Genomic DNA, 27,722 nt, shown 5'->3' on the forward strand with positions numbered 1-27,722 from the left:
GATAATTTAAAAATATTCATGTCATATATTCAAAATAATATTCTTAACTTATTAACACAATTCAAGTTGACAAAACAACAAGACACAGGTCTCTATTGAAGATTCACATTCAAACTTTAATACTTAACATAACAGAGCTTTGCCCACAAAAATACTGTCTCATTCATACCTACATAAGACACAGGAACGAAATATTGAAGCACAATTTGGTAGATTCAAATGTCAATGCACTGGGTACCTTTTAGTCTCTGTACGATTTCACTTTTATTCTTACACTTTTCACATCTCTGCTACATCTGAAAGGAAAAGAGAGAAAGGTTAAATTAAAAATAGCGGGCTACTTAGTTATTACTAATAAGTACTAAGCATTTAATAGTGGTTAGGGACCTTGACTGCTATGCCGAAGGTTCCGGGTTCGATCCCAGGCCGAGGCAATTATAAAGACAGATATCTGTACAGGTGTATGTATCTGTGAAGACATCAGCCCAAATTACATGCTCTGCCTAGATTGAGGTCGGGTGGCCGTGTGTGAGATGTCCCTACACATTATTATTACATGGAACTTCTTAGAACAGGCCTATGTCCAGTATTGGAAGTCGCTGATGATGATAACTGGCGTCTAAGTGCCAATTTCGCCATAGTAGATTAGAGCATAACCAGGGATAATTGCTTGACTTTTGACACCTCTGTCAAGAATTTAATATGGAGATGACGTATAATTGATCAACCTTTCCCAGGTTACGATCTAACCGACTATGGAGAAATTGGAGCCAAAGCTAGTAGCATACAACTGCCACTGACCGTGGATGGTGCACTCCTCACAAGGGCAGGCGCATGAGCGGCGGAGGCTCGGGCGGCATCAGCCCCGGCAGCGACGACGGGTCTGAAACGATACAATAAGTATTTCAATTTAATTTAATAATTAGCTGACGTTGTGATCTGAATTTGAATTAGGTTAAGTACAATGACGAATGAAATTGTTGCAGAATCAAAAGTAGCTGTAAGTATTTGAAGTGGAAGTTGGCTAGTTATTATGTAAATGCCTGGCCTCCTGGTTATATGTTATGTTGGGTTAATCGAGGCCACGAACAGGGAAATGTAGCTTGGGAAGGCCTCTCCGGATTGACGAATAAGGGGCACCCCGAGTGTCGTAGTGGACTTTGGGAGAAACTACATTTATGAACACATATATGGTCGTACTCGTATTCATATTGCTTTCTTCAGCAATAGACGAATAGTGGCCGAGCGGCATAACGCGCACCAATTACGTCTCTTTTATCACATTCCAACCGCACATTCAAAGGGACCTAAAGTGCCTTTTAGGCTTCTTTCAAGATACATTTTTTTTTATTTATCCCTCTCATTCGACTCATTACACTTCCAACGTTAAATCCCTACACCAATACCAAACGTCCCAACTCACCAAACTTCCCATGAAAGTGATGCGGCGGCGGCCCCAGCCCGCCCTCCTGCCTCACACTGGGCAACAGCAGGGGGGGCGCGCGGCGCGGGGGCGGCGACCCGGGGGGCGGGGGCGGGGGCGGGAGGGCGTCCCACAGAGGGACGTGGTCGGGGTGCTCCGCCGGGCACGGCCACGCGGTGCCGAGGCGGCGGGCGCGCCGACGCTGTTGGAGGGAGGATTTTGTGAAATTTGTTACCTCTACCAATCTTAACCCCTTACTGTCAGTTTCTATAACTCTATCTACCGATGACTGGTAGTTACTTTCATAATATTTTGGCAGATTAAAAGTTACAACCTGTCAAAATTGTATGAAAGTTACTCTACCAGTCAGATAGATAAGAGTTATTGCAACTGGCAGTATATCATATAAAAGTTGTAGAATCTTTTACTTATTGAACTGTTTTGTCCCTCTCTGTCAAGGAACGAATTGTAAAAGCTCAAAAACGTCCTACAACTTTTCTATGAATAAGGGGGTTAGAATACAGGGAAATTTGGGTAAGTGGAAAATACCCAAATCTAGGACTCATGCTGAGGTCCCGGCACTTTAGCATTCAATTACAAGTTGTTCAGAAAAGAGATATAATCACGATAAGGCTGTCGTGTAACTATCTCACTCTTTCTCATTGAACACATGCCACTGCCAGTGGGAAGGAGACACGACGTCGCATCGTGTTTATGTTTGAGAGCCCTCACCCTTTTTCGGCTTTCTATGTCAATTTTGCAACATCCTACACTATAGCTAATTCTCCAAACAGCTTTCGAATAACAGCACCAATCAATACTAATGTAATACAAAAAACGGGAATCGGGGGTGCTCACATACATTTGTGGCAAAAAAGACATACCTTCTTAACCGGCGGTTCTTCTGTATCGGAGTCCTGTCCCGGCTTGTACCCGTCCGCGAAGCTCACCCGCTTGCCCGCGCGGGGCGCGTCCGGGACACTGTAGGATAACAATTAACAACGTATAAACAATAAGGAAAATATACAAACCTAACTACTAACAATTTGTTCTAATAATCATAATTATAAAACTTTTATGCACCAAAAAGAAAAGAAATATACAAAAATAAAAACAGTACAAATCCATAAATCTATGAGGATAGGTTAATTAAACAGCATTTATTGACACAAATGAAATAGGTCTTAGAACAGTTTGTAACACAAAAATAAGCAATCATAATAAAGTACGTACGTGGTCTGCAATCTGTTGGCTTTCTCTTGTTCAGAGGGGTCATTTTCCTTCGCCACTTCACCGAGAACTGAAAACAGAATTTATAGCCTTTATAAAGATATCTGCGATATCTGTCTGCGGCCGCGGCACGGGTCTGTTATCGACGACGATAAACTCTCTAACTCAGAACAAATTTTGACAGGGAGAGATAAAACAATTCAATAAAATAAATAAATAAACGTCCTATTACATTTCTATGAATAAGGGGGCTTAAAATTAATTAGCGACATCTCGCGGCAAATAGCGGAACTACTACATACCGGAGTCCCTCAGCGCGCGGTCTATCCTCTTGTCCAGCGCACTCCGAGTGTCCACGGCAGCGGGCGCCGGCCGGTCGAAGCAGTCCCCGTATTGCAGCCGGTCCGATGCGCCGTACATGTCCGCGTATGCTTCATCGTAGCTGGAATGGGAAGGGTTTGTGTGTAAGTAAAAAGAAAAACCAAAATTAATGACCAAAATAAAAGTAAGATTCTTAGATAGGCAGGCGATGAGGAAGACCTGGGAGAGGACTATATCCACAATGATGATTACCACTATGTTCTACATTCACTTACCAGGTGTGGCTGTAACAGTAAATAGATTTCGACTCACACATTAGGTGGCGCTGCACAGTTAGTTCTAGCGTGACTCTCGAGATGGCGCTGTAGTAAGACGAGTTAGTTCTAGCCTGATTCACTAGGTGGCGCTGCACTGTTAGTTCCACATAACCACACTAGATGGTGCCCCAGTAGACTAGTTAGTTCCACATGCACTCACCAGGCGGCGCTGTCGTCGGGCGCGGGGTCCAGCACGCTGCGGATGCGGTACACGGACTCGGTGGGGCTCGTCAGCACGATGTTCACGTCGCTGGGCTTCAGACCTGATGGAGGTGGAGAAGAAAGACTTTTACATTAATTTATTTTTAATCAACTTATTAGACCGGAAATAGTTCAGAGATACATGGCCGCTTCTTATGACAGATGCATTCTTCTAAGACTGCAGACTTTTAGTCGGCCGATAGTTTGGTCGGGCTCTTAATCAGTATGGAGTATCGGCCGATACATAATCGTTGAATGTGCGCACTACCATACACCTGCATTAGGTCTCCATTCCATATAGGAGAAGGTTGGGAGAAAGACTACGAGATATTTGTTTATTTACAAGGCCGCGCTCAAAATATTCTCGTCATTGGCCGAATTTTTTGTCAAGATATGAGTATGACTTTACTTTTTGGTTATGTCTGGTAAGTTAAGTTGGTTTTCGTTTGCAGTCATCAAATATGTATGGGATTTCGAATCGTATAGTGGCGTGATTTGGGAGAGGCCTTCGTCTTGCAATGGACTGCTATAAGCTGAAGAAGAAGAAGAAGAAGACACTCACCCCAGCGCGAGGGCCGGCCGGGCGGCGGCGCGGAGTCGCCCGCGCGCCAGTCGCACTTGATCTCGCCGCGCGCGCGAGACACCACCGTCTCTATGCGGGACGTGATGGGGGACGGCTGCGACGGGGGCTGTGGAGGAGGGGGAGAAATATTCAGGTATTAGTTCAAACATACTTAACTAAATACTCTCCGTTCGAGGACCCTTTGTTTTGGGAGAGCGATACTCTCAAGTTTACGGAAGCAGACTGATTTGGACAAACATATGCACGTATAAAGAGTGCGGGTTACACATGTCGATCTATAAGCCTCATAATTTACGCCGCACCAATGGCTGAAGAAAAGAGTGGAAAATGAATGTTTCCGCACTAAGTTAAGTTATAGTTGTGTTATACCGCTATCGAGTCAATCGCCATATTTATATACATATATTATATATTTTTGACGCAATTAAATTCCAAAAGGGTACATAGCTTCATAAATAAACATATCCTTACCTGACTAGCAACCCCGCTCTGGTACTCCATAGCCATCTGTTCATACATCTCATAGTTCTGGTACTCATTAGGTTCATTGTCGTCCATCTTCGGATAGAACCCGCTTTGACTCGCACTGATGACGTCATTGAAGCTGTAATTTGAATTCTGTGAAGACGGTCGTAAGTGGCTTTCGTCTTTCTCGTATTTTTCGTCCTTATTGCCGAGGCTTACGGTCGATTCTTGCGAGGAGGCTTGCGAGGATTCCTCTGGCAGTGGTATTGTTTGTTCGGGGTCTGCATCTGGTTCTTTTTCTGGTTCTGATTGGATTTGGGCCTGTTGTTCCTGTAATTAAGAGTTAATTTAATTATGAAATGATTCCTTAATAGTAAGCACCTATAAAGGGTCAGCAAATGTACAATTTTATTCCATGTTAGGGGCAGATTCACAGGTAATAGGTATTATTGTACGTGCATATTAACATCACATATTTGAACGTAGAAAAAAATCTGATTTGTATAATTTAAGAGTAAAGAAAGTTTGGACTTGTTTGAGCAATATAAGGTTATTTTTGTCCCGGTATTGCCACGGGAAATCAAATACTAGTAGGTTAACCATAACTCGAGTATTATTTATGGACTGTAATAGTTTGTCGTCAACAAACTTAGAAGAAGCAGAAAACTCACTGTAAAAAACTTAAATAAATACTTACAGCCGCCTGTATCAATTCATCTTTCTCCTCTCTAGTAGGCGGCTCAGCAATAGGAGTATCCACATATTCTTCACTAGTCTCAGCCGCTGGCATCGGGACTTCTATCTTCTCCAGCTTAATACGCATATTGCTGATCTCGAAGTCATTCTGTAACTCTTTCATGTTGATAATCTCCGGTTGAATTTTCAGCTGCCTTCTAGGCGAAAAGTCTTGGATCTCCTCGAGTTTTTTATGCGCTTTCTCGTCTTCAACTTTTTCTGTCTTTATGTTGTTTAGAATGTTCTCGTCGAATTCTTGGTCTGAAGATTCTGAAGTGGAGCGCTTTCGCTTTCTCTTTTTGTCTTTCTTCTTCTTCTTGCTTTTCTCTTCTGCTTTCTTCTTCTTCTTTTTCTTGTTCTCCTTCTCGGACTCGGTGTCGGAGTCGCTGGAAGAGTCACTGGAGCTGGATGTGGAACTGCTGGAAGAGTCTGGTTTCTTCTTCTTCTGTTCCTTCTTTTTCAGTTTCTTCTGCTTCTTCTTGCTCGGCTTCTTGGGTTTCTCTGTGGTTAACATTAAATGGTGTGTTAAAATGTTGACAAAACAATGGTTGTTTGATCCTATAGAAATATTTGGATGTACTTACTTAAAAACTACTCAAATATATAATTGATTCCAAAATCTAAGATTTACCCTAAAGTGTTCAACCGGTCTTTATCTATCAAATTCACCTATAAATCTGTCAAATATCACTATAAACACCCGTTAAACTTTGTTAATACAAAGTTTTAATTTTTTTTGTGATAATGGTAATACAATAAACATTTTAAACTCACCCTCAATCATCTCTTCGTCGGACTCGACGTGTATTTTCTCAGTCTTTTGTTTCTTGGCTTTCTTCTTCTGCTTCTCCTTGAGTTTCTTCAAGTATTTCTTCTCTAATTTGCGACGTTTTTCCTCTTTAGCCTTGTTTTTCTTTTCCAGCTGAAAAAAAATTAACATGCAGACTGAATTATACGAACACATTCAAAACGATATGGCTCGTGACTTATCACGTGAGTACATTATGTAAGACGAAAAACGGCTCGTTTGCGAGTCACCTCTGACTATCCCTTCGGGTATTATGACTGTTAATACATATATCTAAGGGTCTAATTAATAGCTGGCGATTTATCTGAAGGAGGAAGTATTTCAGAGTCGTACGGCGTTGTATTTAACCATTTTACCAGTAGTGGTCGAAATATGGCCACCATATTTTTATCTTTATGCTAACTTAGGATCCAAAACCAACTAAATATTTTAACTATTTTACCAGTTAAAGAGTAATCAATGAAATACCTTTTTCTTGGACAGTTTCTTCTTGGACTTCTTGTCGGCATCTCCCTCCGAAGCCTCCGAGATGGTGGAGCACGATCGCTTCCGCTTCCTGCTCTTCTCCTTGTCAGCCTTCATTAGCTTCATTTTCTTACTGCTGCACGATATAATGTGGAAATGGAATAAGGGTTAGTGGAGGATTTATTTCATTTAAATTATTTAGAAAGCCCTATTTAAATAATATTTTTACAAGTTGTGGTGGACTTCCAGTTGTTTTCAAAATAATATGCCAAAAATGACATAATACTTCACTGTCAACCTTTGACAATACATTTTGACAGCTGGCGAAAGGCGAGGTCGTTAATATTCCAAGGGTTCCCGATAAACTCAGAATAAAGAATCGTACCTAATACAAAAGGATTTGGGTTTCTCTTTCGTAGATATTTATACAGAGTGTCGCAAAAAATATTTATTCATATTATTTCCCTACGCATTTTTTATTGCTATGGGCGCACCAAAATGTTATCTAATATGTGGAAAATAAGACCTTTATTTATTAAAGTGAAAATATAGCTCTACAAAAAAGCTATTGTCTAATTTCTCTCCTCCGAGGTAGTCTGGAAGAAATTACTCTTAGTAATAAGGCCGCCATTTGTACCGTCTATGTTGTGCATATTCTATTGTAATTTCTGTGTTTGTGTGCAATAAAGAATTATCTATCTATCTATCTATCTATTGTCATTGCTACTAAGAGGGGGTCAGGTTTCTTTGCACAAACCAATATAAATACCTCTTCTTCTCCACCTCAGCCTCATCGGTCTCCTGGCTCCACCGCTCCGAGCGCTTCTTCTTCTTCTCTTCTCTCCTGTCCGGGGTCTCCTTCTGTGTCTCTCTGTCGGGCGTGGTACCTTCGTCTTTGCGGTCGGATACTTCCGGCCAGACTAGGTTCATGAACCTGGGATGAGAGAAATGGATATTTTTTATTTAACCTACCCAGAGACCACATACCATGACATAATGTGGAGACCCATGACAGGGTTGAGACAAGGACAAAGTTAAGTTTACAGCCGCCGAAAATTGAAAGTTGTGTGAGAGGTCTCAGGGTGTTAACAAGTTTTTAACATTTCGTAGGAGAGGAAGTAATTATAAATGCCGTGTTGTAAATTAGTTTTAACGGGTGTTTAGAATGGCTTTTCGCGCATTTGACAACGGTAAACATCACTTCAACCCTGTGTTAAGTTTATGTTTACCAAAAGGTCATATTAATTGTATTTGTATCAGATACACTCTAAAAATCAGATCAATATGAGAAGAAATACCTTTTGTTAATCTTACCATTTGCGTCACTTGCGTGATCTAGTATTTTATCAGCTTTCTAGGATAGTGAATTATTAACTTACCCTACCTCATCGAACATACACAATGTTTGTAATAACATAATATTTCAACTTACTTCTGATACTCTATATCTAAAGTCAAGTCTTCGTGCTTGGCCGCCAATTCATCTTGCTCGGCCGAAGACTTCTGTTTGCCTTTCGGCGTATTGTGGCTCGCCTTTTGAACTCTTTCTTGAGTCACCCGTTCTGACACTGACTTCTCTTGATTGGCCGATTTCTCCCGGTTTGCAATCTTCTCTTGAGCGGCCGATTTTTCTTCTGAAGCTAACTTCTCTTCGGTTTTAGACGCGCTTTCGATGTCCCACTCGTTGGATAGCTGCACTGGTTTTGTTTCGGTCAAGCATTCGGCGAATGTCGGATACCAGCCGCGTTTGTTTGTCTCCGGGTAGTCGGCGATCCTGTGGGGTGGGAACAAGTTTTGTGAGACGACCGGATGGTACAGTGGTTAATTTTAATAACACGGGGTTTGATTTCCGGTCAGGGTAGACTTTGTTTGTGATAGAGCTAGGTCTCAACTAGGCCAGGACCTATACAGGGTGTTGCAAAAAGGGTATGCTAAGCCGAAATGGGGTGGGGTGACTCAAGGGGTCATCCTGAACAACTTTTGTTCTACGAGTTTTGGAAATTCGCAAGAATTCGTTGTTCAGAATGACCCCCTGAGTCACCCCTTTTCGGCTTAGTATACCATTTTGCAACAACCTGTATAATAATAGCATACGTAAATGTAGGTTTCGCCTGAAAAATGGGTGAAGTCTATATTTTAATTAAAGGAATACCACATTACTGTACGGAGTTATTAATTTAATGCAACCTATTATTTCTGCTCGCTCACTGATAAACTGCCAACCTGTGAATACTCACTGGTCGCATCCGTAGACCCTGTCCACGAGCCCCATCTTGCACGTGTCCAGCTCCTGGTACACCACGGCGCGGTCTCGCACGCAGCCGCAGCGCTTCGGACTCGCAGCGAACCAGAGTTTGGGGGAGGTCGCCGTTTCTCTGCGGAGAAGAATAATTATTATGATTAAAACATATGCTCACTTTAAAGCCCGAAGGGGTAGTCAAAGGCATAGAATAACGAGTACTAGTACTACTACTGTACTTGTTATTCTATGGTCAGAGGCCACTCGCTTTTCGCTGTACATTTATACTCACGCATAGGTCGCGAGCCGTATCGACGTTTCGTTTTTGAATGAGTACATGAGTACAATGCACTTAGGGCACACATCTAGAATCCTCTCGTATTCGTACATTGTATTTAAATTCAAATAACTCATTTGTACAATGTACATGTCACCGCCGGGATTCGAAATATTGTGATTAAAATTGGTGGTAAAATGCGGGATGTGGGGTTTCATCACGACCCATCACATCCCGCTGGGGCACGTGTCTCCTTCCAATTAAGTGTTTAGATCTAGCCACGCTGGCCCAGAGCGGGTTGGCTAAGATGCGGCGTTTAACCGGTTGAATATTGTTTTTCGCCGTGATATCGCGACTACAGGACGCAAAAGGTTAAGGCTCGAGGGTTTTAGGTGATAAAAAGTAAATACCATTTTTGTTTTGAGGGGGTCCAGATATCTCCGTGGCAGACTGTACATTAACTTCATGACAGTAAAGTAGATGTTTCCATTTAAGAAATAATGTAAATATTAGTCGAGTATTCGCTACAAACTCCATCATACCTACAGTTAATTACCTACTTATTATTTAAGTCTTATTGTTATTACTTAATGCACACGATATTTTAACAGTCGGTACATAATTATTATACATATTACTTACAGTTTTCATAGCGATTATGGAAAGCGTGGATGTGTTTAATTTATTTCTTTGAAAGTCTGTTTTAATTGAGTTATAAAATAAAAATGATGTCACCGAAAGTCAAACAGGTATGTAAATTATGTGTAACAATACCGTTAATTTATAGCAATAAGTCAATCCATACCTACGATCTAAAATGTTCTACTCAGAAGGAGTATTGAAGCCATTAATTAACTAAAATTTACTATTTATTCGTGACACCCGAGCCCGCGTTGTTCTATGATTCGTGATGTTAAAAATACTATTTTACTTGCAATCGGTTCATAACTTGGTAGCCGATAAGACAAAGTTAAAACACATCCGTTCGAAACTACTATAGCTACAGAATGTTGCATTTTCTGCTTAGTATGCCACACACACACATAAACACATAAATACACATGTGAAATCTATAAAATCAAAGGATAGGCCGCGCATATTTCGTCGGAAAAAAATCGAAACACTTGCGCTTCGGTCCTAACATGCACCATCATCATAAAAAATATATGTCTGGCAGAGATCCCTTAAAGTGAAACTTGTTAATTTTACTATTCTTTTTGGTGCACAAATAAAGAGCATTCTATCTATCATCGTAAAATATATACAATGTATAAAAAACTCACTTGTAGCACTTGTTCTTGTCATGCCGGAACAGCAGCGGCTGGCAGATCTTCAGCACGAAGCTCCACGTCTCCAGCGAGTCGATGGTGGACTTGGCCATGCGCTCCGTCATGGATTCTGCTACCTCCCTCTCCCCGTCCAGCCTGAACTCGTCCACACCCTCCGTGGACTTGTAAACACTCTCCGTTGACTTGTAACTGCTCTCCGTTGACTTGTAACCACTCTCTGTGGACTTGAAGCTCTCTGATGACTTGTAAGCACTCTCAGTCGACTTGTAACCACTCTCTGTCGACTTGAAACTCTCTGTTGACCTGAACCCTGAGTCGGAGTACTGACTCCGCTGACTTGAGCAGTCTTCCTTCATTTCTGGAGTCACTGTGCCGGATGCTATGGAGTCCTCTGCGTTGGAAAATGATCTGGTTGCTTCGTTTTTCTCTTTGTCTGGTGATAGATCGTATTCGACTAAGCCTTTGTCGTTGGATATGGACATATTGTCATCATCTGACATGGATTCTTGTTTTATCTCCCTTATTACTGACTCTAAGAAGTCTTCTCCCATATTGTCCATTGACATGTCTTTGGATGATTGCGACAAAGAATCTTGATCAATGTCTTTGACTTTCTTAAGCCTTTTGGACTTTTCTGATTCAGCAAACTTCTCTATATCGATCGATTCATCGAAAATGTCCAGTACTTCTTCATCATCAGGGTCTATTTCGTATGTGAAAGAGTCTATCACAGGTTGAAGTTTCTCAATTTTGACAGGTTTTTCTTCAATCTCCTCTACTTTCTGTTTGGTTTTGCCGAGACTCTCCCTGAGCTGTTCCATGGGGTCTTTGAATACATTCTCTATTTTATTTTTAGCATTTTCCACCTTTTGTATTGTTTCTGCGAGTTGGGACTTTTCGTCCACCTGCGACTTTTCGTCCACCTGGGACTTTTCTTCTACCTGAGGGCTGGATGTTTTGTCCTCGTTGTCTAGAGACCAGGAATCGCAGACTACAAAATCTTTCAGATCGACTGGCGTTTCTTTAGGGTCTTTATCAGATTTGTCTGCTAGCTTTTCCTCATGAGGATCAACTTTATCGTCTTTCTCTTTGCTAATTTCTTTACTTTTATCCCTATCTTTGTCTCTCTCCTTACTTCTATCTTTGTCTCGTCCTTTGTGTCTCTCCCTGTCTCTGTCTTCCTTACTTTCTCTGTCAGACTTTCTGTGTTCGGAACTTCTTCTGGAGTTGTACCTGGATTTACCTCTAGCCATGTCACGTATATTTAATTTATCTAATTTAGATAAATGACGGGGTCTATCAAAATGTTTGTTTTCTTTTTTGGCGGGTGTTTTTCCTTCTGGTTCTTTAGGTTTCTTCTGGAACGGGTTGTCGTACCCTGGCAGTAGTTTGTGGTAGTCAAATTTAAATTCTTTGCCTTCCGCTCTCGCCTTTTTAGCTTCTCGGATTATTTCGTCGACCTTTTCGGGTTCTGCAAATATTTTAGTTTATATAATTAATATTTGTTATTTGGTACCTTAATTCTTCTTCACAAAGATAAGTGAAATTTTGTGAATGTTAGTAGTTTTTTTTAGTTAGTGGTAGTAAGTGTTGGTTCTAAAAAATACAATGGGTTAATTATTCGATGCCTGACTGCAAGTGGATGATAGCCAGTTAGATGATAGGAAGATAATTTATTTGCTTCTTGCTTGCACTCATGGCTCTAATTAAATACAAGTAGGACTTAAATAAAATAGCGACCATTTTACTCGCAAAATACCAATGATAAAGTCAAAAAGCAATCAAACGGACGAAAAATACAATCACGTCACTAAATGAATAAATAACAACAAACATATTACCAAGTAGTAGGTATATGTTTAATTGCTTTCGACCGTATATAATACACCAGATAACAAACTTACTCAGAGTAATTCTGATTTTCTTACTGGAGCATTTCGAGGCACATAGACACGAAACTTCTAATGCTGTATAATGGTTCAGTTTCATGCACACATACAATGAAAAGCAAACAAAACGTGATTAGTTGCAGTTATAGGAAAGCTGTGATAGGTAAAGTTAGGTTAGAGGTGAAACACAAGACAAGTTAAAGTAAAATAATAGTTAAAGAGTAATTAATCTAGCATTGAAACAAAACACAACAGATGCGGGTGGATGAAACAAATAATAAAGTGCGATATCGTGTGAAGGTGAAATCTCTAACTGCCAGTTTCTATAACTCTATCTGTCCATAACTGGTAGTTACTTTCATACGATTTTGACAGATTTTTACTTTTGATTGTGTCAAAATCGTATGAAAGTAACTACCAGTTATGGATAGATAGAGTTATAGAAACTGGCAGCAAGAGTCCTACCGGTGGCCATAACAGAATCTCTATGAAGGATTAATAGCACTATATTAGAACCGAAATTGATAGCCTGTTTCAAAATGTCTGGATAAAGGCTTCCTGTGGGATAAAAGACATGCTGTCACTCTCTGTAATTATGTTTTAGACAGTGACTGCACATCATCAAATCCACATTGTCAAACAGGTCCTGCTTGAGTCACAAATTGATGGTAGACCACAATATTGCTGATTCCACCAATCAAAGTTTTTCAGCTTCTGCGTCAATTCCTTTCGGATTACTTCAACTTTGGCAAGGCTATGCTTTACCTCTTTTTACATACCCTTAATTAGGCATAATGATTAGATCCCACACCGTTTTGAACTTTATCACATTCAGTTAAGGACAAAAACCAAAGAAAATTTTGAAAAAATATTAATTAGTCATGTCCTACAAAGGTTTAAAATATCAAAGACTTACCCAGAAAAGACTTAATCGGTGGCATAGCCTTAGTGGGCATGGCTGTCTCGCTCCGCTCCGGGGGACAGATGAGCCCGAGAGGGATGCCCAGCTCGATCATCTCCATTTTTCGTTTCATGTCTTCTATCTCTTGGACCGTCTTCTTCTTTACCTCTGTGTATGATTCCACTGGGGGGAGAAAGGGCTTTTTAAATTGGTTGGGTTATAGTTTGGTTTTGGAACACGCAAAGCTTTTTTATTTGTACATAATATTATAGATTATTAAGTTATGTTTTGCACAAATATACATGTATACCTGAATAAGTGTATCTATGATAATAATAGGTAATAAGTTTACATTTAAGAGATGATAATATGAAGAATTTACAATGTGAAGGACAACAAATTACAATTTTACATAGTAGTAAGTACATAATTTATACATAAGTACTTAGTTAATACTGCATACTGCATAGTTTTTTTTCTTATACTTATGTACTTATTATATTTGATAGTAATACATTAAGAAGAGTTGCGTTAAGTACCATGCTATGATATCTCAGATTTGCTTCAGTATTTTTGGAAGTAGCATGCCTCTTATTTCTATGTATGTGTAGTGGAAAAACAACCCATGCACCAGTACAAATAAATTTGGTATAATGTTGAAACTGACTATGACAAGACTTCACAAGACTAAGGGCTGATTTTTCAATAGCCAGATAAAAGTTATCTGGGGAATAATTCTCATACTGTCGCGTCTGAATGTTTGTATTAGACAGCGACAGCAACAATTTAATTCGTCAGATAGCATTTATCTGACTATTGAAAAATCAGCCCTAAGAATAATAAGTCAAATGTTTGTATACCATATTTATTTGTAAGGCTGTTACATAAACTAACAACATCAATTTATTCTCATGCGCCAGTCTTGTTATTTATATATTTTAACATGTATTATACTTAATTATATATATTAACATTTATACCATAATCCAAACAGCCGCAATGCATTATAACCACCATTTCTAGAAGTTCAATTATTGAACTTCAATAATGTAATTTCTGTCTAATTATTACTATTTTTTAATAATATTTATTACTTACTTGGTATTTAAAAAGCATTATGTGTGTATTGAACTTCTAGAAATAGATACAAAACTCAGAAAAGAGCAACATTGAACAACATAATGGTTATTGCAAAATTATTCTTACATTGTTTCACATTCAAGAAGGCATGAGTACATAAAATAAAGTATTTACACTTTTTCTTTTAAAATTTAATTACTACACAGTATTTCATAATGTGGACCAAAGTACAAATCGGTAGGTCTAACATTTCCACCACATTTTCTATACTATAGTAAACCTAAAATAAGTCTGTATAAGATAAACTTGGTCATACTAAACGGACACCATCTTATGCAGAATTATGCTGGGTTTACTATAAAACTCTATTACTTAATCAGATAATCAGTACTTAATAAAATTAGAATATTTAAGAAATATTTATTCGCTTCTGCTGTTATATTTAGATTGAATTAATTCTAAGTTTTCTTTTATCTTAATTGGACATAGGGCCCTCCTACATAGCATAGCTCCTCAACACTCTGTTCTCGGCCTTCTGATTTTATCCGCTTCTGTATGCACTGGTTTAAGGTAGACCATTTAGCTTTAGCTTGGAGTTGCTTGAAGCCTGCCCCCTTGTTCTCTACAGATATTTATGTACAGTTAGCTGTGCCACCCTAACGCACAGCCTGATGCTGTCACTCATGGGTTTAAGATAACATTTTATCAATTCATTGAAACAATCTCTATAGGTTAGTATTTTTCATGTCACTGGATCATAAAAATAAAGTTATCTCTGAGGGGCCAATGTAGGTTTTTTTACTGTCTGTTATTTTAAAACAGATTAGCTGTGTGGTATACTTACTGTGTAGTATAAAGTATGTACCTTTGTTGCCGCCGGGCTTGGGTGGCTTCAGCAGCTTCCTCTGCTCCTCCACCTCGGGCGGCGGCTTTGAGGATACCTTCGCGCTGCATAGCTTGCCGATCAGCACCGTGCTGCCTGGAATATTCAAACATTGCTTTGTACCCTATTAACGTTTTTTTTAAAGTGGTGGTTTTTTTTGCTAACAGCTTTAACTTTGCAGGATAATGATATTTATTGATATTTAGTGTAGTAGACGGCCGAATGGCGTAGTGGTTAGTGACCCTGACTATTGAGCCGATGGTCCCGGGTTCGATTCCCGGCTGGGGCGGATATTTGTTTAAACACAGATATTTGTTCTCTGGTCTTGGATGTGCCCGTAAAATGGCAATAGGCCCGCAACCTATTACATTGGGACTAACATACACTCTGGCGAAAAGTGGGTGCAGCAATGCACCTCTGCCTACCCCGCAAGGGAGTACATTAGTACAAGGAGTGAGTGCGTGTTTTTTTTTATTATTTTTTTTTTATTTAGTGTGCCTGGACAGTATGACAGTATGATACTAAAAAGGAAGTGTAAAAAAATATGCTACTATCTTAATGATATCTTAAATTTTATTTTGTCATTATTCACTACACCTGAGTAATATAATATCAGTGAAAGATCCTGCAGAAGAGTTGCCAGAAGAGTTAGGTACAATATAGAATTAGGTACTGTATAAATAAAATAACTTTAGTCTTATTACCTGTCCCAGAAGTAATCTTAGGCAATGCAGATGGTGTGAGCGGAGGCTTCTTCTGTATAGAGAATGCTCTCAGCCGCTTCTTGGCATTCTCCACTCCCTTAGATGATATTTGCAGCCTCGGGGTGGACTGGTCCGGTGTAGAGTTGCTAGATTCAGGCTGCGGGGAGTTGCTGTATGTATATGGGCTGGGTATTGGCTGAAACATATTGATAAACTAATTGGTCACTTATTTTTTAATACATAGAGAAGAAACATACAAATTACCTCATATCCTGCAATTACCACACTTTTTAGATAAGTGAACCCAGGAATACATGGGGGATTACTGTTGTGGAGAATGTTCCAAGCTTAGGAAGGAAGTTCAGACCTTGGGAATATGCACAAAGGTTCCCCTTCCATCCACAGAGAATAAAATGGATTGGAAAGCTGCATATGTTTTATAAAGCATGTATATGAGTGGTAGGGTCAGTGGCTCACCGAGTTGGTGTTGGAGCTGGTCCCCGGCGGCGCTGGGAGGTCAATATTTTGGAACCCCGAGCCGGTGAGGCGCCCAGAGTATCCTCGAGACATCTTCAATGGCGATTATTCGTAGATTCGTAAGGAAACTTCACAGTCACTACATGTTTGTCTAAAGATTAAAGTTACAGGTATTACAGTCAGCGTAAACGTTGCTGAATTATGTAGTTTGAAAATGTAATTCACATCACAAACACAATACATTTACAAACAACCTCGTTTTCGTCTGTCAGTCTGCCATTACATTACGTTTCGTTACTCAAGTTGTTAGTTTTTACTTCAAACGTTATTATTCCCTCAGAATGATGATTTACTCATTGTATTATTTTACGTATAATGAAACATAATAGAAAGTAGTTCAGCTACTCACCGCTAGATGGCAATAAATGGCAGTTTTTTTATATGAAATTTACTACGAATCTTGCCTAAATATCTCCTATACATTTTGTTGTCAACACAATGCTTCTATTCGGTCGACCTAAGTAGCTAGCGAAACTTTAATAAAATCCTAACTAATATTATAAATGCGAAAGTAACTGTGTCTGTCTGTCTGTTACTCTTTCACGCCAAAACTACTGAACGGATTTGAATGAAATTTGGTATGCATATGGTCTAGACCCTGGGAAAGAACATAGGCTACTTTTTATCCCGGAATTCCCACGGAAAAACTTTTTAAGGCGAAGCGAAGCGCGCGGGAACAGCTAGTAATCAATAAAACAACTTTATTAATTTTAAGAACATTTATTAAGTAAATAGGATAATTTGCAACAAAACGATCGTCTGGTTAGTTAGGAGCTTACAAAATAAATCAGTCTTTGGAATTAAAACATTGACAAAACAATAACTTATGCAAAATGGGTTAACAATTTAATCAACTTCTTCAATCGTTGGGCCACTGTTGTTGCCGTAGTCACCTTGCATGCCTCCCATGCCTCCCATGCCACCTGGCATTCCTCCCATGCCTCCAGGCATCCCACCAGGCATCCCACCAGGCATGCCGCCGCCATTGCAGGCGTTCCCTCCGCCGTGCATCCTCGTCATGATTGGCGAACACACACGCTGCAGCTCCTTCAGCCTGTGCTCGTACTCCTCCTGGTCAGCCAAGTTGTTATTGTCCAGCCATTTTAATGCCTCTTCACACTCCCGCCTGGCCGTGCCTTTATCTTCATCGCTGAGTTTGTCTCCTGCTTCCTCCACCGCCTGCTTCACACTGAAGATGTAAGCCTCCAGCTGGTTCCTAGCAGCAATCCTCTTCCTCTGCTTCTCATCTTCGTCCTTGTATTTTTCAGCGTCAGAGAGCATGCGGTCAATCTCGGCCTGCGACAGGCGGCCTCGGTCGTTCTTGATCACGATGTTCTTGCTTCGGCCGGAGCTGTTATCCTTGGCTGACACGTTCAGGATCCCGTTAGCGTCCATGTCGAATGTCACGTCGATTTTGGGGACTCCTCGCGGCGCCGGCGGGATGCCCGTCAGGTCGAAGGTGCCGAGCAAGTTGTTGTCTTTGGTCAGCGCTCGCTCGCCTTCAAACACCTGGATGGTGACGGCTGGCTGGTTGTCCGCGTAGGTCGTGAACGTCTGCGACTGCTTGCACGGGATCTTGGAGTTGCGCTCGATGATCTTCGTCATGACTCCTCCGGCCGTCTCTATGCCCAGAGACAGGGGAGCCACATCCACCAGTAGCACATCTTGGATTCGTGTGTCGGTGTTGCCGGTCAATATGGCGGCTTGCACGGCGGCTCCGTAAGCCACGGCCTCGTCAGGATTGATGGAGAGGTTCAGCTTCTTCCCACAGAAGAAGTTCTGCAGCATGGTCTGGATCTTCGGGATGCGAGTCGAGCCTCCGACTAAGACCACATCATCGATTTGACTTTTATCCAATTTAGCGTCTTTGAGAGCCTTCTCCACGGGTTCTAGGGTTCCTCGGAAGAGATCCGCGTTCAGCTCTTCGAACCTGGCGCGGGAGACCCTGGTGTAGTAGTCGATGCCGTCGTACAGGGCGTCTATCTCGATGGTGGCCTCGGAGCTCGAGGACAGAGTTCGCTTGGCGCGCTCGGCGGCTGTTCGTAGCCTCCTCAACGCGCGGGCATTGCCCGTCAGGTCCTTGTGGTACTTCCTCTTGAACTCCTGCACCAGGTGGTTCACCAATCGGTTGTCGAAGTCCTCTCCTCCCAAATGCGTGTCTCCGGCCGTGGACTTCACTTCGAACAGCGACCCTTCATCAATGGAAAGTATAGACACATCAAACGTGCCGCCTCCCAAGTCGAAGATAAGTACATTTCTCTCGCCCTTTAAGTTCTTGTCCAACCCATAGGCGAGAGCTGCGGCTGTGGGCTCGTTGATGATCCTGAGCACGTTGAGACCTGCGATGGCTCCTGCGTCCTTGGTAGCCTGGCGCTGGGAGTCGTTGAAGTAGGCCGGCACGGTCACCACGGCGTCTCTGACTGAGGTTCCGAGGTACGCTTCGGCGATTTCCTTCATCTTCGTGAGCACCATGCTGCTGATCTCCTCAGGAGCGAACCTCTTGGTTTCCCCTTTGTATTCCACCTGGATCTTCGGCTTGCCGCAATCGCTGACTACCTTGAAAGGCCAGTGCTTCATGTCTGCTTGTATCTTGGGGTCGTCGAACTTGCGTCCGATGAGTCTCTTGGCGTCGAACACGGTGTTGCTGGGGTTCAGCGCCACCTGGTTCTTGGCCGCATCTCCGATCAGCCGCTCCGTGTCCGTGAAAGCCACATAAGATGGAGTAGTCCTGTTGCCCTGGTCGTTCGCGATGATTTCCACGTTTCCGTGCTGCCACACTCCCACACACGAATACGTCGTTCCAAGATCAATTCCTACAGCTGGCATTCTGTTATACTTTTGTTTTAATTCGCTTCGTAAATAACTCGTAGAGTTTCCGCTAAACTTCTTCACTACTCTTTTCGCTTTGATTTCTCAAATGTTTATGATTTCGCGCGCCCCACGCCTGCCTTTTATACCCCGAGTGGCCGACCAATGAACTTGCAGGAATAGGGTGGAACTTTCTAGTCCTCCAATCAAGGGCCGTCCCGAATGGAATGGTCGAGAGCCCTCGGGAAGCTCGGCCTGGATTCGATACTGTAGACAAGGACAGAAATACAAGTAAGAGTGAAAAGGAATATTTAGTGTTGCAAGACGGATTTTTTTCCCTTTATTTAACCATAATCACATCATAGCATACGTCAGCACAAATTCTGGATACGTGAAAATAGAACAGAACTCTTACCACTTTGTTCGCTATGTTTTCTGTTTATTGTTGATTTCTATCTATAACGCGTGGAAATAAAATTTATATCACTACAAAATAATGCATTTTATAATTAAGTGTATGGTCCCTTGAGGCTGTGTTTTTATTTTATAAGTCGATTTCTATATTAATAATATATTATAATGGTTATAAATATACTCATGGGAAATAAACAATCAGATACCTTTTACAATATTTATTTAATTTATTTAATACTGTTTGTGAGGAGATATAGTCAATTTAGCTGACAACACTGAACACTGAATAAACATAATGTTAGTACCGATTAAAGAGATGCACTATAGATTAAACTCATGGGTGGAAAAGAGAAAGGTATATTTTCTTTCTGCAATATCCAGCAGTTTCTCGAACTCAGGACACGGTTGGAAAGCTGTGTCTTGCTCTATCATACAGTTTGACTCATATCATTTGTCTCATTCACAAATTGCATGTAGTTAAGTACCTAATGTAAGTAGGTGGGTACATGTTGTGTACATTTTCGGTACAATTCTAGTATCTTCGTGGTCCTCTTTCCTCTAAAATATTACGTCCAGCTAAGTGCAGCATACAGAGCGATGCAATGTTTTCGTACTTACATAATGTGAATGAATATGAATGCACGGTGTAGGGAAATGTAAAAAGGAAGTAAGTAATACTTAATTTATATTTAGTCATTCTTATCTTCTTTTTGCATTAACTCTACCTACCTGTAATATTATTTTAGAAGGTAGTAAGGTACGGTGTACAGCTACTAACCTTTACAACATACAATAAAGGAATCTATCCTACCTGACTTCCTAAAAAAACAAAAGACAATTCAAAATTTACACGGATAGCAGCTTGAAAGAATCTTATTTCATCCCTAGGCATAACTGCTAAATAATAAAGAGACGACTCCATTGCCAGTATAAACCACGCGCTAGGTAGGTAGGTAGTTATCTAAAATATTTAAACACCTGTAATATCAAAAGAATGAGAAAATTATGCAATGCAAATGTTTAGGAATATATTTATTTCATAATGTCCAATTCAAGGAATCTAAATGTACGAAACCAAAAGGCCACTTTTCAAAATACCAAAAAATCTTAATAAAACTTAAACATTTTATAACAAATTTTATGGATTTGAATTATCTGAAATAAATGAAATTATTATTATATAACCATCCAACATTATTGCCGTAAGCTTTTTTTTATTTTAAATACAATATTTTCGAGTAAGTCGAGGAGGAACATTGAAGATCCATTATAATTTATCTTTTCATCTGAAATAATTTTGATTTTTTGTGCTGATTTAGGAAGCTTATCTGATTATAATAATGTCAGCTACCTATGTCCCAAAAAACCTAAGTACCTTCTTACTCACCTACTTTAAGTAAAATCTTCGAGTAGAAAAAAACAATTAAATATAAATATGTATGTAGGTAAGTATCTACTTAATTAGGCATTTTCATTCAAGGTAAGTAGGTTTTTTTTGTACCTATTAGGATAATTTAACGGTACCTATAATAAAACTTGTATTTGGTATTCTGGTATTGTGGCTATGGATATTGTGGCAAAATTACGAATTATTATTTATATTTATGTATCTGCGGCATGGCAGGTAAGCTAAACAGGCATAAGAATCGCACAAGGTATAATAACATACTCAGTTACTTGTTTTTATTTAAATTCTGAGTTAACACTTCACAAAATGACAACTTTTTATTTATAAAAACCAATATTAAATACAAAAGTTTGAACCTAACATCTTAAAAAAAAAGAATAAAATAATATTGAGATGGCACTTCCGCCGAAATTTAAGCAGGTGTGTATAAGTACCTTATCTTTCTTCTTAAATCTATAAATACATCAAATTTTAATGAATATCATTTATATTCATTAAAATTTATGCAAGTTATTTTAAGTTACATGGCAAAATACTTATACCTATATCATTATATTATGCGTCACGTTGTTTTCAGACGCTGTTTGCGTTGCCGGCTCATCTGAGCATGATGAACTTGGGCATGATGTTTGGCTTCCCCGCCATCCTCACACCAGCACTCCTGAGCGCAACAGACGATGAGTTGAAGGCTGATAAACACACTGCTTCTTGGCTTGGTGAGTTGCGTAAACTTACATCTAGATTTCAATACAAAATACAATCTCGTGCGACAGTGAGTAGCTCACGTGCGACCTTCGTATAACTCATCATCACAGACAGAGTCTAGCTAAACAGTCGTGTACATGCACATACATTATAATTAATAAGTAAGTTGGATATATTTTACTACAAACCAATTCTTGTTTTTCAGCGTCACTACCAGGTTTCACGGCCTTGGTAATGGTGGTGACAGTTGGTCCCCTGATGCATTACTACGGGCGCAGACCCACACAGCTCATCACCACCACTCTCGTGCTCACCGGTTGGATAGTCACCGCTTCTGCCTACTCCATGCCCGTACTGTTCATTGGGAGAGCCCTTCAAGGAGTCTTCAATGGATGCACTTACTTCAATTCTATTTCAATCGGAGAGTACTCCAGCCCATCAATTAGAGGTCTCTTGTTAAACTTTAAATTGGCATCAGTGTCTTCGGGTATCCTGATAATCCACAGCTTCGGGTGTGTTCTCCAATGGAGGACCTTAGCGTGGGTTGGCACTGTGCCTTGTTTAATAAGCATAGCAATAACTCTATGCGCACCGGAAACTCCTGACTGGCTGGTATCCAGAGGAAGATTTGAAGAAGCAGAAAAAGTATTCTTTTCTTTAAGAGGAAGGTCAAACGATTCAAAAAGAGAAATAAGAAAACTTATAGAATCGCAAAAACAAAAGAGAAGACAAGAGATTGGATTAGGAAGAAATAGTGTGATGGCAATTTGGGATCAGCTTAGATCTAAAGTGCTGTGGCGGCCTGTAGTCCTACTATGCTGTGCTATTATTGTTCCTGAAGCTGGAGGAAGACATTTCTTTCCATCGTACTCCGTCCAGCTAGCGGAACAAATTACAGGAGACAAATCTAAAGGATTCCTTTACACTATTGTCATTGACGTTGTTTCCGTGCTGGCGGCATTAATTTGCAATGTCATGGTACAAAAATTTTCAAGGCGAAGCTTAACATTTTCCTGTGGATTCACAGCTATCACATTTTTGGTATTATCTTGTATCTTTATGTATTTACAAAAGGCCTATTTTACTTATGGGTTTTTGATGTGGTTATCAGTGTCATTATTGGTGATATATTTCATTATAGTGTACGCCTCAGTTTTTGGGGTTTGTTATGTATTGATGGGTGAACTTTTGCCTTTAGAATTTCGAGCTACAGGAGTTGTTCTAGATGGCATTTTATCCTCATTCATGTTGACATTGGTCATTAAAGCTATACCATATCTCAAAGATACTATAGGAATTGACGGTATGTTATTAGTTTTTTCTCTTTGTATGACTTTGGCTTTGAGTTACATGTACTACGACTTGCCTGAAACTAAAAATAGGACACTCCATGACATAGGAGAGTATTTTAGAGGTAATAGCTCTAAATTATACAGTGAAGAGACTAAAGTTGATAATGATGAAACTGACACATTTGTAATTAATAGTACTAAATAAAAGATATTATAAACAAACCCCACTCCGGCCCTAAATTAGTTACTTTCACGCCTTGGGTATAATTAAGATGTAATCCAGAGTGTCAACTCGTGAACATGTTGACAGCGCCATCTATGGGATTGTCTCCGTATTGGCTGCAATCATAGATGACTATGATCATGAATATGTTACAAGAATGCATGATCTTGGATCGATTACCGATTGGTTAAGTTCACAGGTCCTCCAATAGAGGGCGTTATAATTAGTTTTATGAAATGTATCTTATAGTTAGTGGGTAATTAACTAGCGGTAATTCACTTTTCCAATTATACGCCATACAAGAAACACACTGTATTTCTCTGCTCCATCTTACCTGCTCACCTAACCTCAACCTCCGACCACGAGTATACACAGAGTCTTTGTCACTTTCTTTTAGATAAGTAGGTACAAAACTAAAGTAGGTACCTATCTACCTACGCAACCTTTGCGCGCTGGCATTCGAGCCTGCATTGTATTATGTATGATAAAATATTAATATGTATAAGTACCTACTTGTATAATAATAGCTGCTGACTAAATATAAGACATGTATTGTAACTCTGTATGATAAATAAATTCGTACAATTCAAATGAAGTAAAACAAATTCATTTTTGTCATACCTACCTAAGACACAATACCGTGCTAAGCCAGCCTCTCTAAAAGTAGCCAACAATATGGTGTTGGTTAGTAGGTGTTTTGATTTTTTTTTTAAATCCAATGCGCACCCACCGCTCCTTATGACTTATGAAGGACTTAGGTTACCTATGTTCCATGCAATAAACTAAAATAAATAAAAAAATGTATGACGATTCCATGGCTTCCTTCCAACCGATGCTAATTTGTGTCCTTCAAATTCAAGCCAAATTTATTTACTAGAATTTTCTTTCATCGTCCACCTGCCACAGCGTCGGTCTCTGTGAAAGTGGACGGATCAATAAATTATCTAAGCCAAATGTATTATTATGATAATTTTAACTAATTTCTATACCAACAGACAATAGCATTGGCATCATGCAGAAATTTACTGTATCTACGTATTTTTATATATGTCATAATGTCCAAAACCATGTGTTTAAGTCAAAAACCAAAATGCCAGAATATCAAATCCTGGAAATATTATTAAAGAACATTATCAAAATCAGTTCAAATTTAATACATAAGGGGCAGGTAAGTATATAATGTACTTAGTTACATTTATAAGATATTTCTATTTCTGTTTATATATCTTAGAAATGTTAGTAGCTACCTAGGTAACGAAAAAATAATATACCTATTTAAAAAAGAATTTATTGTCAGTGTAATGTGTGAGTTACTGACAAACTGTAATTTTTAACAAAAACATAAAGCTCGACTCAATCTACTTGTGACCCACCCAACATGGATTCTATTCATGTTTCGAAATATTTTAAGTGAAGACAATACTAAGTTTTTTTGGGTTAATTTAATCTTTTGGTATTTTGCTATGCCATAAATTTAAATACTTGTTCGAGTTGGAAGTCTGATTTTACAGATAAGTCCTTTCACTACACTAACAACTACTCATCAGACCTTTTATTTCACAAAATCAAATTTAAAATAGAAGTCTTAATAAAATAAAAAGTGTATAAGTATTTAGGCAATGACACTACAGCCCAAATTCAAACAGGTATGTCGGTAGCGTAATAATATCTGAAAGTAGGATTAAACTGCCTGAAAAAAAGGATGAAAATAGCTCTTTTAGTCCCTAGGGAAATTATCTTTCTTGCATTTCGATTTTAAAAGTAGTAGTAGTAGTAATGCAAAGTAGTAATTATATACCTCGGGTGAAAACCTAGAGTAGCAATGTTGGTACTATTACAACCATCAAACTCAAATATTAGTTACTTTTAGTGACAAGATATCACGTTGTTTCCAGACGATATTTGCGTTGCCGGCCCACATGAGCCTGGTGAACATGGGCATGATGTACGGCTACCCCGCCATCCTCACGCCAGCGCTGCTGAGCGCCACGGGAGATGAAGTGAAGGCTGATAAACACACTGCTTCTTGGCTAGGTGAGTTGGAATTGTCATCTTACCTTATCGTGAAAAGTTAAAGTGCATATTATGATAGGATGGTAGGTGAATTCGTTGGATATAGTACGTAGGTATTGTAGCATTGTAGGTAACACATAAGTTTTGTAGTAAAAATGTGTTTTTATTCTTTTTCAGCGTCATTACCAGGTTTTACGGCCTTAGTACTGGTGGTGGTGGTTGGCCCCCTCATGAGTGCCTACGGGCGCCGGCCCACCCAGCTCATCACCACATCCCTCGTCCTCGCCGGCTGGTTAGTCACGGCTTTTGCAACCTCCATAACCGCCCTGTTTGCGGGCAGAGCACTTCAAGGTGTCTGCAATGGATGTCTCTACTTCAATTCTATATTAATTGGAGAGATATCCAGTCCATCAATAAGAGGAGTCCTGTTAAACGTTAAATTAGTATCAGTATCCTTGGGTATCCTAATAATACACGGATCTGGGTGCATTCTCCAATGGCGGAGCGTGGCGTGGGTAGGCACCGTGCCTTGTTTAATAAGTATAGCAATAACGCTATGCTCACCGGAAACTCCTGACTGGCTCGTGTCGAAGGGAAGATTTGAGGAAGCAGAAACAGCATTCTTTACTTTAAGAGGAAGGTCCAATGAATCAAAAAGGGAATTGAGTAAACTTATTGACTCACAAAAACAAAAGAGAAGGAAAGAGATTGGATTACAAAGAAATAGTTTTATGGCAATTCTGGGACAGCTGAAATGTAAAGCGATGTGGCGGCCTGTAATTCTGCTTACCTGTGCTACTGTTATTCCTGAAGCGGGAGGAAGACACTTCTTTCCATCGTACTCCGTCCAGCTAGCGGAGCAAATTACAGGGGACAAGACGAAAGGATTACTGTACACCATAATCATGGATGTGATTTCCGTACTGGCGGGAATAATTTGCACGCTCATGGTAGGAAAGTTTTCAAGGAGGGGTTTAACATTTTACTGTGGATTCACAGCTAATGTACTTTTGATTGTGTCCTGTTTCTTTATGTATCTTCAAAAAACATACGTTACTTATGGTTTTTTCATGTGGTTGTCTGTATCATTTTTGGTTTTATATTACATTATAGTAAACGGGTCAGTGTTTGGAATTTGTTACGTATTGATGGGTGAATTATTGCCTTTAGAATTTCGTGCTACAGGAGTTGTTATAGATGGTATTGTGTCTGCATTCATACTCACATTTGTTATTAAAGTTACACCATATCTGAAAGACAGTTTAGGCATTGACGGTATGTTATTTGTTTTTGCTCTCTGTATGGCTTCAGCTTTGATTTACATGTACTACGACTTGCCTGAAACTAAAAACCGGACACTCCATGACATAGGAGAGTATTTTAGAGGTAATAGCCCTAAGTTATTCAGTGACGAGGCGCTAATGGATAACGACGAAACTGACACATTTGTTATCAGTAAGGAGTAAGTAATAGATAACTAAATAAAAGGAATGAAATAAAGGGACTAAAGCCTCAGAACTCTGGTCATAATCAGCAATCTAACAATATTATTTTTCAAACTAGCTGGCCAGGCTTCCTTATGTGAATCAGATTGTATGAAAGTTGTTGTAATATTATTTTTTATGTGTATTTACTTAGTTAAATATAAGATTTTCCAATAAGTTTTTGATTGAAGACTTTTAATTAATTTTATCATACTCTTAAATTACGTCAGTGGTACCTAGCTCTTAGGATCCGAAAAGCGGGATGAAAGTAGCTCGTTTTATTCGTTGTTCTATTCCTAGTGTTACTTAATTGCTTTCTTGATAATTGTTGAAATCTTTTATAAAATTGTTTAAAAAATTGCCTAGGTAGGTACCATTTATCTTTTCTATTGAACTTTATTTAAAGTTATTATGCATATGAGTTATTATTATAAGTAGGTATAGTCAAAGATGAAAGTTTGAGTCCTTCAGGATTCAAACTGCATTGCTGCTGGATTTGAAGTAAAGACGTAAGTACTGCGTAAGTAATAAGTATTCTACCTCGTAAGTCTCGTAACTACTCAATAAGTCTCTCCTTCACCCAAAGGTTGCTTGGAAGAGATCGCTTTTAGCGATAAGGCCGCCTATTGTGCTTACTCCTTTTGTAATTGAATGTATGTTGTGTGTTTTGTTCAATAAAGTTATATTGTATTGTATTGTATTGTATGTCGGTTTTTTGGTGGAATATCCGGGGAAAAATACTTTTTATATTTTATTTTGATAACGATGTTTTGCATTTAGCTATTAAATTTGTACCTACCTACATATTTTTATTTTGCATAAGTAGTGACGTTACGGTGCGGTATAAGATTAAAGGTGCTATTATAATAATTACAATTTGTTTTGCTTCACTCACTACTTTTGTTTTTTAATTACACGCTTTGGAAACGAAAAAGTCACGGAAGCCAAATTTAACTAAGTGCCTACGTTATAACTACCTACATAGATATGATAATTTTATCTATTTTCATACATACAGCGAATGAACA

The 27,722-nt window shown here is 39.4% G+C and overlaps 3 protein-coding genes across 6 annotated transcripts; 1 reads left to right on the forward strand and 2 right to left on the reverse strand.

Moving 5' to 3' along the window:
- LOC105381281 (calponin homology domain-containing protein DDB_G0272472) lies at window positions 1-16,560 on the reverse strand. Its single transcript, XM_048630809.1, has 20 exons — window positions 16,288-16,560; window positions 15,811-16,006; window positions 15,089-15,202; window positions 13,159-13,326; window positions 10,348-11,824; window positions 8,786-8,923; window positions 7,981-8,322; window positions 7,318-7,482; window positions 6,552-6,687; window positions 6,050-6,197; window positions 5,238-5,776; window positions 4,547-4,870; window positions 4,055-4,181; window positions 3,452-3,554; window positions 2,956-3,095; window positions 2,657-2,723; window positions 2,308-2,404; window positions 1,424-1,625; window positions 802-883; window positions 1-296 (listed from the first exon to the last, which is right to left on the reverse strand). The coding sequence occupies exons 1-19, from the start codon at window positions 16,378-16,380 to the stop codon at window positions 819-821; spliced, it is 4,641 nt and encodes a 1,546-aa protein (XP_048486766.1). The 5' UTR covers window positions 16,381-16,560; the 3' UTR covers window positions 1-296; window positions 802-818.
- LOC105381247 (facilitated trehalose transporter Tret1) lies at window positions 9,681-26,952 on the forward strand. 4 transcript variants are annotated; one of them, XM_048630808.1, is made up of 3 exons: window positions 9,681-9,813; window positions 25,093-25,231; window positions 25,388-26,951. In XM_048630808.1, exons 1-3 carry the CDS (start codon window positions 9,790-9,792, stop codon window positions 26,674-26,676), a joined length of 1,452 nt encoding a protein of 483 aa, XP_048486765.1. In that variant the 5' UTR covers window positions 9,681-9,789; the 3' UTR covers window positions 26,677-26,951. The 4 variants fall into 4 exon arrangements, with proteins under 4 accessions (XP_048486765.1, XP_037966287.2, XP_011549237.3 ...); XM_038110359.2 differs by lacking the exons at window positions 25,093-25,231; window positions 25,388-26,951 and adding exons at window positions 21,555-21,693; window positions 21,888-23,192; XM_011550935.3 differs by lacking the exons at window positions 9,681-9,813; window positions 25,093-25,231; window positions 25,388-26,951 and adding exons at window positions 21,214-21,397; window positions 21,555-21,693; window positions 21,888-23,192.
- LOC105381248 (heat shock protein 68) lies at window positions 17,126-19,256 on the reverse strand. Its single transcript, XM_011550936.3, has one exon. The coding sequence runs from the start codon at window positions 19,171-19,173 to the stop codon at window positions 17,194-17,196; it is 1,980 nt and encodes a 659-aa protein (XP_011549238.3). The 5' UTR covers window positions 19,174-19,256; the 3' UTR covers window positions 17,126-17,193.
- Window positions 26,953-27,722: the final 770 nt, after the last annotated feature.

Source organism: Plutella xylostella, chromosome 27, assembly GCF_932276165.1.
Source record: "Plutella xylostella chromosome 27, ilPluXylo3.1, whole genome shotgun sequence".
Taxonomy (NCBI): domain Eukaryota; kingdom Metazoa; phylum Arthropoda; class Insecta; order Lepidoptera; family Plutellidae; genus Plutella; species Plutella xylostella.

What these genes read in the sequence shown, in the direction of transcription:
- LOC105381247 (XM_011550935.3), top strand. Translation starts at nt 21,371, where the DNA reads ATGGCACTTCCGCCGAAATTTAAGCAG. An exon ending in TTCCGCCGAAATTTAAGCAG is followed by an intron (nt 21,398 to 21,554) that starts GTGTGTATAAGT and finishes CGTTGTTTTCAG; the next exon opens with ACGCTGTTTGCGTTGCCGGC. An exon ending in ACACACTGCTTCTTGGCTTG is followed by an intron (nt 21,694 to 21,887) that starts GTGAGTTGCGTA and finishes CTTGTTTTTCAG; the next exon opens with CGTCACTACCAGGTTTCACG.
- LOC105381248 (XM_011550936.3), bottom strand. Translation starts at nt 19,173, where the DNA reads ATGCCAGCTGTAGGAATTGATCTTGGAACGACGTATTCGTGTGTGGGA.
- LOC105381281 (XM_048630809.1), bottom strand. Translation starts at nt 16,380, where the DNA reads ATGTCTCGAGGATACTCTGGGCGCCTCACCGGCTCGGGGTTCCAAAAT. An exon ending in AGGGTCTACGGATGCGACCA is followed by an intron (nt 8,323 to 8,785) that starts GTGAGTATTCAC and finishes CCCACCCCACAG; the next exon opens with GATCGCCGACTACCCGGAGA. An exon ending in AAGAACCGCCGGTTAAGAAG is followed by an intron (nt 1,626 to 2,307) that starts GTATGTCTTTTT and finishes TCCCTCCAACAG; the next exon opens with CGTCGGCGCGCCCGCCGCCT.